The sequence below is a fragment of the Protopterus annectens genome, chromosome 8.part0 (assembly GCF_019279795.1).
Source record: "Protopterus annectens isolate FY-2018-M chromosome 8.part0, PAN1.0, whole genome shotgun sequence".
Lineage (NCBI taxonomy): Eukaryota > Metazoa > Chordata > Ceratodontiformes > Protopteridae > Protopterus > Protopterus annectens.
In genome coordinates this window covers 406940427-406954384 of record NC_056741.1, presented here as the reverse complement: position 1 = coordinate 406954384, position 13958 = coordinate 406940427, and the positions used below count along the sequence as shown (strand labels likewise).

The 13958-nt window shown below is 42.8% G+C and overlaps 1 protein-coding gene across 2 annotated transcripts in view; it reads left to right on the top strand.

The window, feature by feature from the left end:
- Window positions 1–13958, top strand: part of APH1A (aph-1 homolog A, gamma-secretase subunit) — a 543117-nt gene that overhangs the window by 104513 nt on the left and 424646 nt on the right. For both annotated transcript variants that reach the window (XM_044079916.1, XM_044079915.1), the window contains exon 3: window positions 571–644. In XM_044079916.1, the coding sequence (XP_043935851.1) occupies window positions 571–644 (74 nt within the window). The remainder of the gene's footprint in view (window positions 1–570; window positions 645–13958) is intronic.

Genomic DNA, 13958 nt, shown 5'->3' with positions numbered 1-13958 from the left:
TCTTGCAATTTTTAAGGTAATGGTAGTAACAAAAATAGTCATGTTTTGTTTTAGATGTATTTAACATTTGAAGAATGACAGAAATTATTAAGGTTGAATGGTAATTATTACTGAAAAGAATACTTCACATTACGTTTCCTAGTGTAGTTATTTCATGTTCTGAAACTGGAGGGAAAATTTTGAAAGTCTTCAAGTATTTTGTAGGAACATTATTAACAAAGCATACTGAGGGATATGTCCTCCTTTCTCTAGTTATGTTTTTAAATTTAAAGACATTTTGTAATCCCATTTAAATCTTTATTGTTCACATTTGCCAAAAGGTAAACTGAGCCTTTTGACCATAATTACAGTAATAGCTAGGTTATTTTTCTTTTGTTACAGTTGTAAATTACAGCTGCTTTGCTTACAGTACTATTTTTCCCAAGATTGTTTCCACTTGTATGTTGAAAACTTTCTGATTTGATTTAAGGATTTATTTTTATTCAATATCATCTGCAAATATAGTGTTGTAGTGTGGTAAAAATTTTGCAGACTGAATGTAACCATGAATATTTTTGACAATTTTTTCAGAAAAGCTGATGAAGGTTTGGCAGCAATTAGTGAAGATGGGAAGTCACCGATATCAATCCAGCAGATGGCTTATGGTGAATATGTATATATTTTTGTTACTCTATAGGGGAATTGCAATTTCTGAAGGTAGCTGAGCTATGTTGTATGTTATCCTGAAAAAATTAAGATGATATTTCTCCATCTTCTGACCATTTTCTGGCATTACATAGTTTGTTTTTTCAGGAATCTTAATGTGTCTACCCCAGATATTGCTTCTTTTTTGCTTTGTTTCCTTTCTTCTTTGTTTAGTTAGTGTTTTATCTGCTTTGGGTATGGTGGTGGAGTTCCTTTTCTTTGAACTAGGCTCTGCAGAAAAGTTTTTTTGAATAAAGTCCAAGATCCAAAGACTTGATGTTCGTAGTGTTATCGTGAGTGACTAAGTTGTTTGTAGTATTCATTTATCTGATGGATCTGCCTTTCATTGAACCACAGTTGGATGCACCCATGTCAACAAACCAGCAGTCAACAAAGACTTTCATAATTAATTCCAGTGTTTTGCAACCTTGGAGTTTGATATAGCTGTAAACAAGGTACACATTGTTATTGAGCTTCATCCTGTTGTCTGGGGTTTGATGATTTTCTCAGCCTTCATCTTTCCTGCTTGTTGTATGGCTCTGAGCAAGTCACTTAACCAGGCATTGCTTCCAGGCTGAGTCTGAAAAATGTCTGTTTAGATCCATACTCTACCCTATTTAACAAATGTAGCTAAGTAATTAAGTTGATGCAGGGAGCAGCCACATACTTCATTTGGGGAAGCCGAAATTTGAGGAAGGGGTTAGGAATGTAATGGCACCTGTCGCTCATCCTTCTGTAATATAGAAGACTAACAGGTGGAGTAATTTGTTTAGATGCTTTATTACATAGAAACACATCAGGATGGAAGGCAGAATCATAAAATATATTTGAACTGATTAACAGAGCTTACAGGCGTACATGCTTACATCTCAACAGCTTACTACAAAATGGCAGTCAGGTTTGCACGTGCTCAGTATTTATACACTTGGGCAAGCCCTCAGATAGCTTCTTAAAGATACATACACACGCATTGGTCGACAGCACCTAAATGGTGTAGGGGCTGAGAGAGAGAGAGAGAGACAGGGAAAGTAAACTATAAAGATAGTGGACGTAACTATATATAAGATAGAGTTGGATGCCCATGCCAGCTAGGGACAGAGGAGTTAGCTGGATTAGGAATACCAGCAGTTATGTTGCTTCAGTGAGGAATATGGGTAAGTTGAAGGGGTGCAGATTTATGCTGGTGTGATAATCTATTTCTGTCTGTGAGAAGAAATGGGATCCTGTGTAATAGATTTTACCAGTTTGCTGCGACACACTGGACCGGAACGAGAAATCAGTTTCCACAGACAGAAAATCAGAAGTAGTTTTTGAGTGGAAAGTGGACAAAAGTAATGTGTATATTGGCTGGAGAAGGTGAAGGGATGGCTTAGAAAAATGAAATTAAATCAGGACCAGTATCTTTAGTCTGTACAGAATTCTTCTCACACTGGTGTACTGATGGGACAGTAGTACTTTCATATTTTGGCAGTTACAAAAGAAAAGGTTAACAGAGCCTAATAACTGAAATGTAAAAATATTTTGGCAGACATTGTACTTTGAGAATTGGGGGGAAAAAGTTTTATGTAAAATAAGGTATTAACATAGCAAAAAAGCAAACAGAATGTGAACAGGCATTGTGGGTTATCCTGCAGAGTGGAAATAGTCTGTGCTGTCACTTGTGGAGTGGTTATAGTCAAAGGAATACTGCGGCAAAGAAAGTGGAGACGTAGATGGAGGAAGTAAGTGTTTGGAGCAAATTATATCTTGCGTGTGATATGCATATATATGTGTACGTTTGTGTGTGTGTGTATATTTATATATATATATATATATATATATATATATGTGTGTGTATGTATATGTGTCTGTGTGTTTTATATATATATATATATATATATATATATATATATATATATATATATATATATATATATATATATATATATATATATATATATGTATATATATATATATATATATATATATATATATATATATATATATACATATATATATATATATATATATATATATACACACACACACACACACACACACACACACACACACATTGTTTGTGTGTGTGTGTGTGTGTGTGTGTATTATGTATGTGCATGTATATGTAAAATGTATATGGTTACGCATTGGTTTACTGACCAAGCAAAATGTTGAACTAAAACTAAATAAGCACAACTGGTTGAAAGTACAACCTGTCAAAAAAAAAAAAAACTTTTAAACATGTTTTTCAGGAGAAAGCCCCATTGCACCCTTCTCATGGATGGTTGTGCCCTCCACACCCCCTGGCCCATCCACTCACAACCCTTTTTTCCCCCCATTTTTACATATGGGTTAGAGTGTCACATCAGCACTGATGATCATCTCGAAACAATGTTCAGTCTTAATGCATAGTACACTTTTTCATCCTTGGTGATGGGATCTCGCTTTTTTAATTGTGTCCCACAGTCAGCATCCCCACCAGACAAATGTTCCATAAATTTATACAGCTGTTCCAGCCTATAACCAAGGTTTACAATTTGTTAATCCACTTTCATTACACTAGCAGAGTACTAACTACTTGAATTAAAACATTATCAACTGTAAAGATGTTCATCGTGTTTCACTGTTGAAGTCATTACACTTGGGTTATCCTGCTGGGAGGCTACCCGCAGTCGGCCTGAATTCCAAAGTCCTGGTCCGGCGTTGATTGCTGTCGCCTCTTCCCTGACGTCAGCGCGTCAGGGGTATAAAAGATGCAGCCGACGCCATTTTCTTCAGTCTTTCTTGCAGCGAGGTGCCCGAAGCAAAAGCAGTTCACAAGTGCAGGTTGGCCGACTCCTGAGATTTTCGTAATTGAATTTCAGATCCGAAGTCTTCATTAAAGTTAAGTTGGGGAAACTTTTTTTTTTGCTCCAGACCGATGTCAGAAAAAGTTAACAATTGTATTTCTTGTGGGAAACAAATACCTCATAAGGATTTTCATTCTTACTGTATTCCTTGCCTAGGCACTGATCATGACGTAGCTTGTTGTCAGTTTTGTGCTAGATTTAACCAACGCATTATAAAGCGCAAGGATAAAGAAACGGACAGGCATCCGAGGTCCAAAACCGACGACGAAGCCTCTTCTAGGCCAGTCGCCGGTTCGCCGGTGCTCAGTGAGGCGCTTTTGCAGCCCCTGACTCCCGCTACCTCAGAGCCACAGGCTGCCTCCGACTCCCACGTGGAGACAACTAGGCCTCTGGATACTCAAGGTATTGGACCTTCGGAAATCAGTCCCTCAGATGGGTCCGGAGCCGCTGAGCAGGCATCGGCTTCTGAGGGTGTTTTCAGACCTACACAACTTTTATATAAAGCCTACGTCAGCATCCAAGACAGAGTCTAAAGCAGTTTTAAAGACAAGGAAACAAGTACAGCATTCTCCAGGTCACACTTATATGCCTAAGAAACAGATTCTCAAATGGCCGAAGACCTAATTACTTTGATCAGGGGTTCCCATCCCCCTCCTGAAAAGAGGCCTAGGCAAGATACTGAATATGATTGCTCTGATCAGGTTTCCATTTCCTCTGATTCCTCTTCAGAACAGGGATATTCTATTCCTCCCTATGAGGATTCTGATGCTGAAGATTCTATTCCTTCAGCTTCTCCTCCTGAGGATTACTCATTTGGAGAAACCCTGCATACCATGAGGGAGCATTTCCACTGGGAGAGCCAGGATTATTCAGATTCTAAGAAGAGTCTTAGAGACTTTCTGTTACTGCCTCAGCACAGACCTCTTGCAATTCCTCCTGTTCTAGACATAGTAGATGATGTATTTTCAGAGTCCGGCCTGTCTCCAGACTCTTTTACCGCCTGCACCTGTTAAGCAGGACAGATACTACACGGTTCCAGATTCCCATAAATTTCTATATAAAAACCCTGCTGCTGACCAAGAAATTATCTCACAAGGTCCCAAAGGGGTCAAGGCTACTTCTGCTAAAAACCCTGTCCCCTCAGAGATTCTAGGGCTCTGGACAGATGGGTGGAAAAAGTCTACACTTCTGCTACCTTGGCTGTAAGGGCTTTAATTTGTCAGTTTCATATGCTCAAATATCAGCAATACTTAATTTCTTTGTTAAAACAAAAAATGATGACAAATTCTGAATGTTCTGAGAACAAAGAATTGCAGGATTTATTGCATGCAGCTGAACAAGTGGGAAAACATACTTTGCAATGTGGTTATGATTCTCTGGAGGCCTCGTGCAGGGCCGCAATTACAGGTTCTGTTATTAGAAGGCATGCTTGGTTAAAAGAACAGAATCTGCCTGATCATGTTAAAGCAAAATTATTGGATGCTCTATTATAGCATGATACTTTGTTTGGTGTTAAGGCAGAAGAGGTGTTGAAGAAAATGGAGGATAAAGCTAAATCTATGCAGACAGTAAAGGATTTCTTACAGGTACAGCCACCCAGATTTAGCAGGAACTGGCCTTTTAAGAATTGGTCCTTTCCAGTGGCAGACAGACCACAAAGAGGCAGATTCAGATGCCCTAGAGGCAGGCAACAGCCCCAGGGCTCATACAGGCCCAAACAATGGGGTAGTTCTACCTCCAGAAGTGGAGAAGACAAGTCACAGCCTTATAGGAAACAGTCCCAATGACTTCCCTCTGCAAATGCCAAGCACTTATCTTTTGGCAGCTCCCTTCGGGGGAAAGTTAACACTTTTTTCACAAAATTTGCACAGGATCACCCAGGACAAATGGGTCTTAAATATAGTCTCTGAGGGCTACAGGTTCCACTTTCACACCCTTCCAAAGGCAAAAGGTATGCCAGACCTGCCACACAATCAATGGGCAGAGGCACAAAAACAAGTTTCATCTCTCATGGACATGAGGAGGCTATTCTGCCAGTGCCACAACAAGAGCAGGGACAAGGATTTTACTCAAGACTTTTAGTACCAAGAAAGGACAAAGCCTGGAGACCAATTCTGGACCTGTCTATTCTAAACATTTTTCTGGACGTTCCAAAATTCAAAATGTTGACTCTGCAGCAGCGTCTGCCCATGCTGGGCAAGAAGGCTTGGCTGGTAACTTTGGACATCAGAGGCATACCTGCATGTCCCAATCAGACAATCTTGCAGAAGATACTTCAGATTCATAGCTGGCTCAATGCACTACCAATTCTCTGCACTGCCCTTTGGCTTATCTAATGCGCCCAGGGTCTTCACAAAATGCCTGGCACCAGTAATTGCATTTTGCAGACAAAGAGGAATTCAAATATTTCCGTACTTGGATGACTGCCTTATTCAAGCAGAGACCAAAGACATCCTACTAAAGCATCTGGCATTTGTAAAAAGATTGCTAATTTGCCTAGGGTACACAGTAAACGAAAAGAAATTAAAACTAATACCCTCTCGAGATAATATTCCTGGGTACAAGCTTAAATACAACTGCCCAGATGGCTTATCTCACGCCAGACAAACAAAGGCAACTGACTTCTTACTTCGAAAACATGGCAACAAAGACCCAGTTATCTACAAGAAAAATTCTGCAGGCTCTGGCCTACATGGCATCCTGCATTCTACTAATTCCATATGCAAGACTGCATATGAGGAAACTACAATGGTATCTAAAAAGTGTTTGGACTCAGCATTGCCACAGCCTGGAAACATTAATTACTCTCATTCCCTGCCTGCAACAGTAGTTTCGATGGTGGGCACAGGCCTGTCACCACAACAAGGGACAGCCATTTGCTTTCCCCACAGCCAAACAGACATTAACAACACATGCATCAGATTATGCCTGGGGGGCACACATGGCAGGAAAATATATTCAGGGCACATGGCCCACAAGCCAAATCCATCTTCATATCAATCAAAAAGAGATGCTAGCTGTACAGAATGCACTGACAGCCTTCAAGGACCTATTTCATCCAGGACAGCTGCTAAGACGGACAGTACTACAGTCATGTGGTACATAAGCAAGGAGGCACACATTCCTACCCCTCTGCAGACAAGCCATGACTTTGTGGAACACAGCATTGACTTATCAAGTACACCTGCAAGCATAATTCCTGCCAAGAAGGACAAATACCTTGGCAGCTGAACTAAGCAGAAACCTCATGGATCCTCACGAGTGGAAACTAGATCCACAAATCTTCAGAATGATAGCAGGGAAATGGGGATGCCCAGACATAGATCTATTTGCCTCCTCTCACAACTGCCAGCTACAAAGATTCTGCACTCGGACTTATCACGAACAAGCATGGAAAGTGGACGCCCTTTCATTCAGCTGGAAAGCCCTCTCAGTATATGCCTTCCCTCCTCTGCCTCTCCTCCCCAAGATACTCCTAAAGGTGAGACAAGAGAAGCCAAAAATTATCCTGATTGTCCCAGACTGGCCACGCCAGCACTGGTACCCAATCCTAAAGAGCTTGTCTCAAGGCCCAGCCTGGACATTACCTCAAATTCCTCATTTGCTGACCCAACAAAACAATCAGATCCTACACAGCCAACTCAGAACCCTAAGTCTGGCTGCATGGCGGATAATGTAACCATTCAGAACACACCTCTCTCTAAAGCAGTTATGGGTATTATTTTGGAGGCCAGGAGGCCCAGCACCAGAAAATCTTATGCAGAAAAATGTAAGAAATTCTGTGCTTGGAACCAGGCACAAGGAATTGACACGCTTGTTCCAAATATTCCTCAGATTTTACAATACCTAACTGAGATGCTGGACAAAGGCCCACCCTTCTCATCAATTAAGATCCATGCCTCTGCGATTTCAGCTCATTACAATACGGACCCACCTATTTTCTCTCATCCACTGCTAAGGCAGTGTCTCAGAGGGGCCAAAAACATAAGACCTCCAAGGAGAGCTCCATTACCTGCGTGGGACCTCAATTTTGTCTTGGAAAAACTCACACTACCTCCTTTTGAGCCAGCCAGTACAGTGGAGATAAAATACTTATCCTGGAAAACAGCTCTTCTCCTAGCAATAACTTTAGTAAGAAGAGTCTCAAAATTACAGACATTAATGGCTGTGGAACCTTTTATTATTTTCCATCTGGACAGGGTTTCTCTAAGGACAAACCCAACATTTATGCCTAAGGTAGTGTCCAGTGTGGCCCTTAACCAAACCATACATTTGCCTACCTTTTATCCAAACCCGCAAAATAAGGGGGAGAGACTTCTGCATTCTTTGGACATATACAGACAGCTACGCTTTTACTTGGACAGGACTAAAGCTTTCAGAAAGACTGAGCAACTCTTAGTGGCATATGCTGCAGGATCGCAAGGAAAATGGATAGGCCACTGCATTCGTTTCTGCTATTCACAACATGGCAAATCCGTGCCTAAGGGCATTAGGCCACATTCTACCAGAGCAGCAGCCACTTCAGCAGCCTTCCTCAGAGGAGTACCAACCAAGGACATTTTGGAGTCTGCTACCTGGACTTCAGTGCACACTTTACAAAGCACTACCACTTACCTCTTTACTCTAGATCCAGACCAGTCTTTGCCACTGCAGTTCTGCAGGGCCTCATAGCCACTCCTAATTCTATTTAGGCCCAGCCACCCAACCTCAGCTTTGGGATTCAACCCAAGTGTAATGACTGCGACAGTGAAACACGATGAGCATAGTACAGTTGTGTACCTACCATAAATGTAGATGTTCGAGTGTATTCACTGTTGCAGTCCAGGTTACCCTCCCACCATCCCCCTTTCATTGCTAGGACTTATCTGTACTTCTCTGTTCTATACAACCTATGTGGTGTATTTGCTTGTAGATGAAGTTTATGTGCATGCTTTTTTATGATCAGAATTTTTTAGCCTACCCTTTTTGGGGGCACCTGACATCTGGGGCAAGAAAAAGTGAAGAAAATGGCGTCGGTTGCATCTTTTATACCCCTGGCGCACTGACGTCAGGGAAGAGGTGACAGCAACCGACGCCGGACCAGGACTTTGGAATTAAGGCCGACTGCGGGTAGCCTGCCAGCAGGATAACCCAAGTGTAATGACTGCAACAGTGAATACACTCGAACATCTACATTTATGGTAGGTAGACAACTGTACTTTTCTTACTTGGCAATTATGCCATTGCTTATGATGAGATGCATTAGTGTTCTGGCCATCATCTTAACTGAATAGGGCATGCTTTAAAGGTACCTTACTGAGGAGAGTGCCCTCCTTCATACAGTAATCCATATGCTAAAAGCAACTTAATGCTGACATTGTAGAATTCTTTTGCAGGCTGCCATGGTTATAACAGTTTTCACCACTTTTAATCTCACAATCAGATTTTGCTGCAAAAATTCTGGTATCCCCAACAGCTTTCAACTCTGTTCACTTCCCTGGATCAGACTGCTAGTGGCTATCAATCTACTGTGAACAACTTTCCCCATCTTAATCACTTCAGACACATCAGTGTTCCCCTATTACCTCCCCGTTTTAATTTATCCTTCCTTACAGTGTCTGATATAATTTCTTTAACCTCTTTTGATTCAGGCTCTTCCTGCCTTTTCTACTTTTTAGTAATGGCTTTTTATGCTACTGGCATATTTAAAGCAATCCATTTTGTATCTCTACCCAATGGCAAGAGCTCTTTCTTCAACATAACTGTCTGCAATATCCCTCAATATCATCTGTCATTAAATGGGAACACTCCAAAAATGTGCTCCCATATGCTCCTTCCCCCTTTAGCATAACTTCAACACCAGTCTGAGGTCAATGGTAACATTTTTTGTATCCTGCTTGAGGTAGAAACATCTTTGCAAGCACTACCAGCCAAAGATTCTGAACTTTCTTGATTTTTTTGCATATTTTGGTTCAAACATATTTCTTCCAATTGATCTTTTGTGATTTGCTTCCCTAATGTATTATTCCTTCCTTTTCTGAATTTCTCTGCCTGCCCTCTGTGGTTGTCAGTTAAAGCTTTGTATGCCCTCTACAGTATCCCTTGGGTGGGTCTATATTGCTACACCAAAAAGGCTAAACACCGAATGCCATTTCAGCGACACATAAAGAGTGAACTACAAGTTAAGCGATTGGCCAGATCCCAGATTTTTATTTTTTCCAGTGGAAAAAAATTGGTAGGCCAACCAGACACGATACACCAGCTCAAACATTACAAAGTGTGGGGGGGGGGCTTTCCCCCCGCACCTCCCTAACTAAATATACCAACTCCAAGATCGCACTACAGTGGGGAAAAGGGCAAATTCACAGCAACGGCCAAGCAAATTTTTCCCTAAGAAAACAATCAGTGATCTGGCAGATGTTCTTCATCTCACATTGCTGCAGTCCTTACACTTGGGTATAGCGCTGTCCTCGGTCGGCCCGAATACCAAAGTATATGGCTGGCGCCGGTCATGGCGCGTAAACTGACGCCAGGACGTCAGGGTATAAATGCGCATGACCGACGTCATATCCTCAGTCTTTTTTGCCGCGTGGTCCGATGCAGAAGCAAATTTGCGAGTGCAGGTTGGCGTCCTGAGATTTTCCGAATCCGGAGTTTCAGACCGAATCCAAGTTGGCTAAGTACCCCGTTGGGGAATATTTTGGTTTTCTTGCCTCAGTATTTTACGGATGTCAGAAAAAGTAAATAACTGTATTTCTTCGGAAACAGATACCACATAGGGACTACCACAGCTTGTGTATACCGTGTTTAGGGCCTGAGCGCGGCGTTGTTGGGTGTTCCTCTTGCGCTAGATTTAACAAACGTGCCATAAGAGGAGATTAGACTGCGCTAGGTTAGTCTTGGAAGCGGTGCAATTACAAAATGCCGTCGGATGCTCCGGCGCCCGCTTCTCGAAGCGCAAGGACAAAACACCTAGGCCTGGGTTAGAGGCACCAGCCGACCGGACGTCGGTTCTTTAGAGGGCACGGTTGTGCCAGAGGCCCAAACAGAAGTTTCCCTAGAGTCCCAGGGGGAGACTTTGTTGTTACAGGATGTGTCTTCACAGGAGGTAGGCCAGGCTGAAGGGGCTTCTCAGGTAGCTGTTCTCCCCTCTCTGCCTAAGGTGGTTAGGCCTTCCCCCACTGTTACAAAGGCTTCTTCCAAGAGTAGGCCAGGTTCAGCTGTAGCAGGTGCTCCTCCTAGTACTTCAGGCCCTGTGCCCAAGAGACATATGCTTAAGATGGCTGAAGATTTAATTACACTGATTAGGGGTTCTATGCCCCCTCCTGACAAAAGGCCTAGGGTGGATCCTGAATTTGGGAATTTTGAACAGGATTCTGATATTTCTGAGTCTTGACTGAGGATTTACAGGAGTTTTCTCATTATTCTGATTCTGATGTGGATGACTCCACTCCTTCTGCTTCTCCTCCTGAGGATTTCTCATTCTCAGAGACTCTCCATGCCATGAGGGAACATTTTAAATGGGAAGGTCAGGATTTCTCTGATTCAGGAAAAGACTAAGGGAATTTTTGTTTTACCTCAGCATAGGCCTTTAGCTATTCCCCTGTTCTTTCTGTGGTGGAAGATGTTTTGCAGAGGCTTCCCTTAACCCTGATTCTTTACCTCCGGCTCCTGTTAAACCGGACAGATACTATAGGGTGCCTGAAGCTCACAAGTATCTTTTTAAAAGCCCTAGGGCAGATCCAGAGACAGTTACTCAGGGGCCTAAAGGGGTTAAGGCTTCTGTGGCTAAAAATCCAGTTCCTCAGGACAAAGAGGCTAGAGCTTTAGACAGATGGGGTAAGAAAGTGTATACTTCCTCAACTTTAGCCATGAGGGCTTTAAATTGTCAATTCCACATGCTAAGATATCAAATCTATCTCCTTTCACAGTTAAAGTCTAAGGTAGATGCTCTGGCAGAAGGTATTGAATGTAAGGAGTTACAAGATCTGGTACATGTGTCTGAGCAGGTGGGTAAGCATTCCTTACAATGTGGTTTTGATGCTGTACAGGCCTCTTCCAGGGTGGCTGCCACTGGTACTGTCCTTCGCAGGCACGCCTGGTTACGGGATCAGAATTTAGCTGAACATGTTAAGTCAAGGATCTTGGATGCCCCTTTACAATCTGATGTGTTGTTTGGTTCGCCTGTTGAAGCAGTTTTAAAGAAAATGGAGGACAAAGCTAAATCTATGCACACTGTTAAAGATTTTTTACAGGTTCAACCACCAAAGTTTAGCAGAAACTGGCCAAGCAAGGCGTGGACATACCCTTCTTATGATTCCCAGTCTAGGGGTAGGTCTAGGCGTGCTAGGGCAGAGCTCAGGGTTCCTTTAGATCCAGGACAGGGGGCTCACCTGCACAGTCTTCAGGGGAGGGCAGGGGTCAGCCCTTTCGTAGACAGACCCAATGACCTACCTTTTCAACTGCCAGAACCTTCACGTCTCGCAGCACCTTTAGGAGGAAGACTGACACTTTTCAAAGAGAACTGGAGTTTAATTACCCAAGACAGATGGGTATTGGATATCATTCACCACGGTTACAGATTTTATTTCCATACCTTACCACCGTTCAAGGGCATGCCAGATATTCTGCCCCAACACAAATTGGAAGCTCACAGACAAATATCCATATTGACACAGATAGAGGCCATACAACCGGTGCCTATGGCAGAAAGGGGCCTAGGATTTTACTCTCGCCTATTCCTAGTACCAAAAAAGGGGAACACGTGGAGACCAATTCTGGATTTATCTATCCTCAACACCTTTCTGGACATCCCCAAGTTCAAGATGCTGACTTTGCAACAGCTTTTACCCCTCCTGGGCAAGGATCACTGGATGGTAACTTTGGATCTCCAAGAGGCTTACCTTCATGTCCCTATCACTCTAGGCTGCAGGAAGTATCTGCGTTTTCGAGCTGGAGATTCACACTATCAATTCTCTGCATTGCCCTTTGGCTTATCCACTGCACCCAGAGTATTCACAAAGGTCCTGGCTCCAGTGATAGCTTTTTCAGGCGGAAAGGAATACAGATTTACCCTTATTTGGACGATTGCCTGATTCTGGCTCAGGGCAGGGCGAACTTCTACAACATTTAAAGTATGTGATAACAGTGCTAAGATGCCTAGGGTATTCTGTGAGCGAAACAAAGTCCAGTCTAGTACCCTCTCAGGACATGTGCTTTCTGGGTGTGAGACTGAATACAGCAGCCAGATGGCCTTCTTGACCCCGGACAAACAAAAGAATCTTTCCCTTTACTTCCAACAACTATCATATCAGTCCGGGCTGACTGCAAGGACAGTCCTTCAAGCCTTAGGGTTCATGGCATCTTGTATCCTGGTGCTTCCCAATGCCAAACTGCATATGAGGAAGCTACAATGGTATCTCAAGAATCTATGGACACAGCACTGCCACGATCTGGACACTGTCATTCCAATAATACCTTGCATCCAAAAGGAATTCTTGTGGTGGGCTCAGCAATGTCACCTAAACAAGGGACTTTCTGTGACCCGGCCGGAGGCAAGACAAATTCTAACAACAGATGCCTCAGACAAAGCTTGGGGGGCTCATCTCAATGGAAAATGGATACAGGACAAGTGACCTGCCAGACTACAACATCTACATATCAACCTAAAGGAGATGTTAGCAGTCCAGTTTGCATTAACAGCTTTCAAGGAATTACTTCTTCCAGGACAGGTGTTGATTCTAACAGACAACACAACCGTCATGTGGTACATCAACAAGCAAGGGGGGACACATTCTTACCCTCTATGCAGACAAGCAATGATTCTATGGGAAACTGCTCTCAGTCTACAACTGGATCTTCAGGCAAGGTTTCTGCGGGGTGCAGAACTCCTTAGCAGATGTGTTAAGCAGGCAAATCATGGATCCCCACAGTGGAAACTGGATCCTCAGGTATTTCAGCAAGTAACAGTGTCATGGGGAACACCAGACATAGATCTGTTCGCTTCTCCTCTAAATCACCAGCTGCCAAAGTTTTGCACAAAAAGGATACACCAGGCAGCTTGGAAGCGGATGCTCTTTCTTTCAGTTGGAAAAATCTTCATGTATGCCTTTCCACCACTTCCTCTACTTCTAAAGGTTCTGCTAAAGGTAAGCCAGGACAAACCAAGAATGATCCTGATAGCTCCAGATTGGCCCGACAGCATTGGTACCCACTACTGAGAAATCTAATAAGGAAACCACCGTGGCCCCTGCCTTTGATTCCTCAACTGCTATCTCAAAAGGACGGTCATTTACTCAATGTCAAGCTTCACTCTCTTCATCTCACAGCATGGCATATCCTGTTTTAGCTCATAGCAGGGCTCAACTTCCTCAACAAGTTTTGAATGTGATTATGGAAGCTAGGAGACCTAGTACAAGGAAAGTGTATGCGGACAAGTGGAAGAGATTTTTGCTTTGGAGTGCAGCA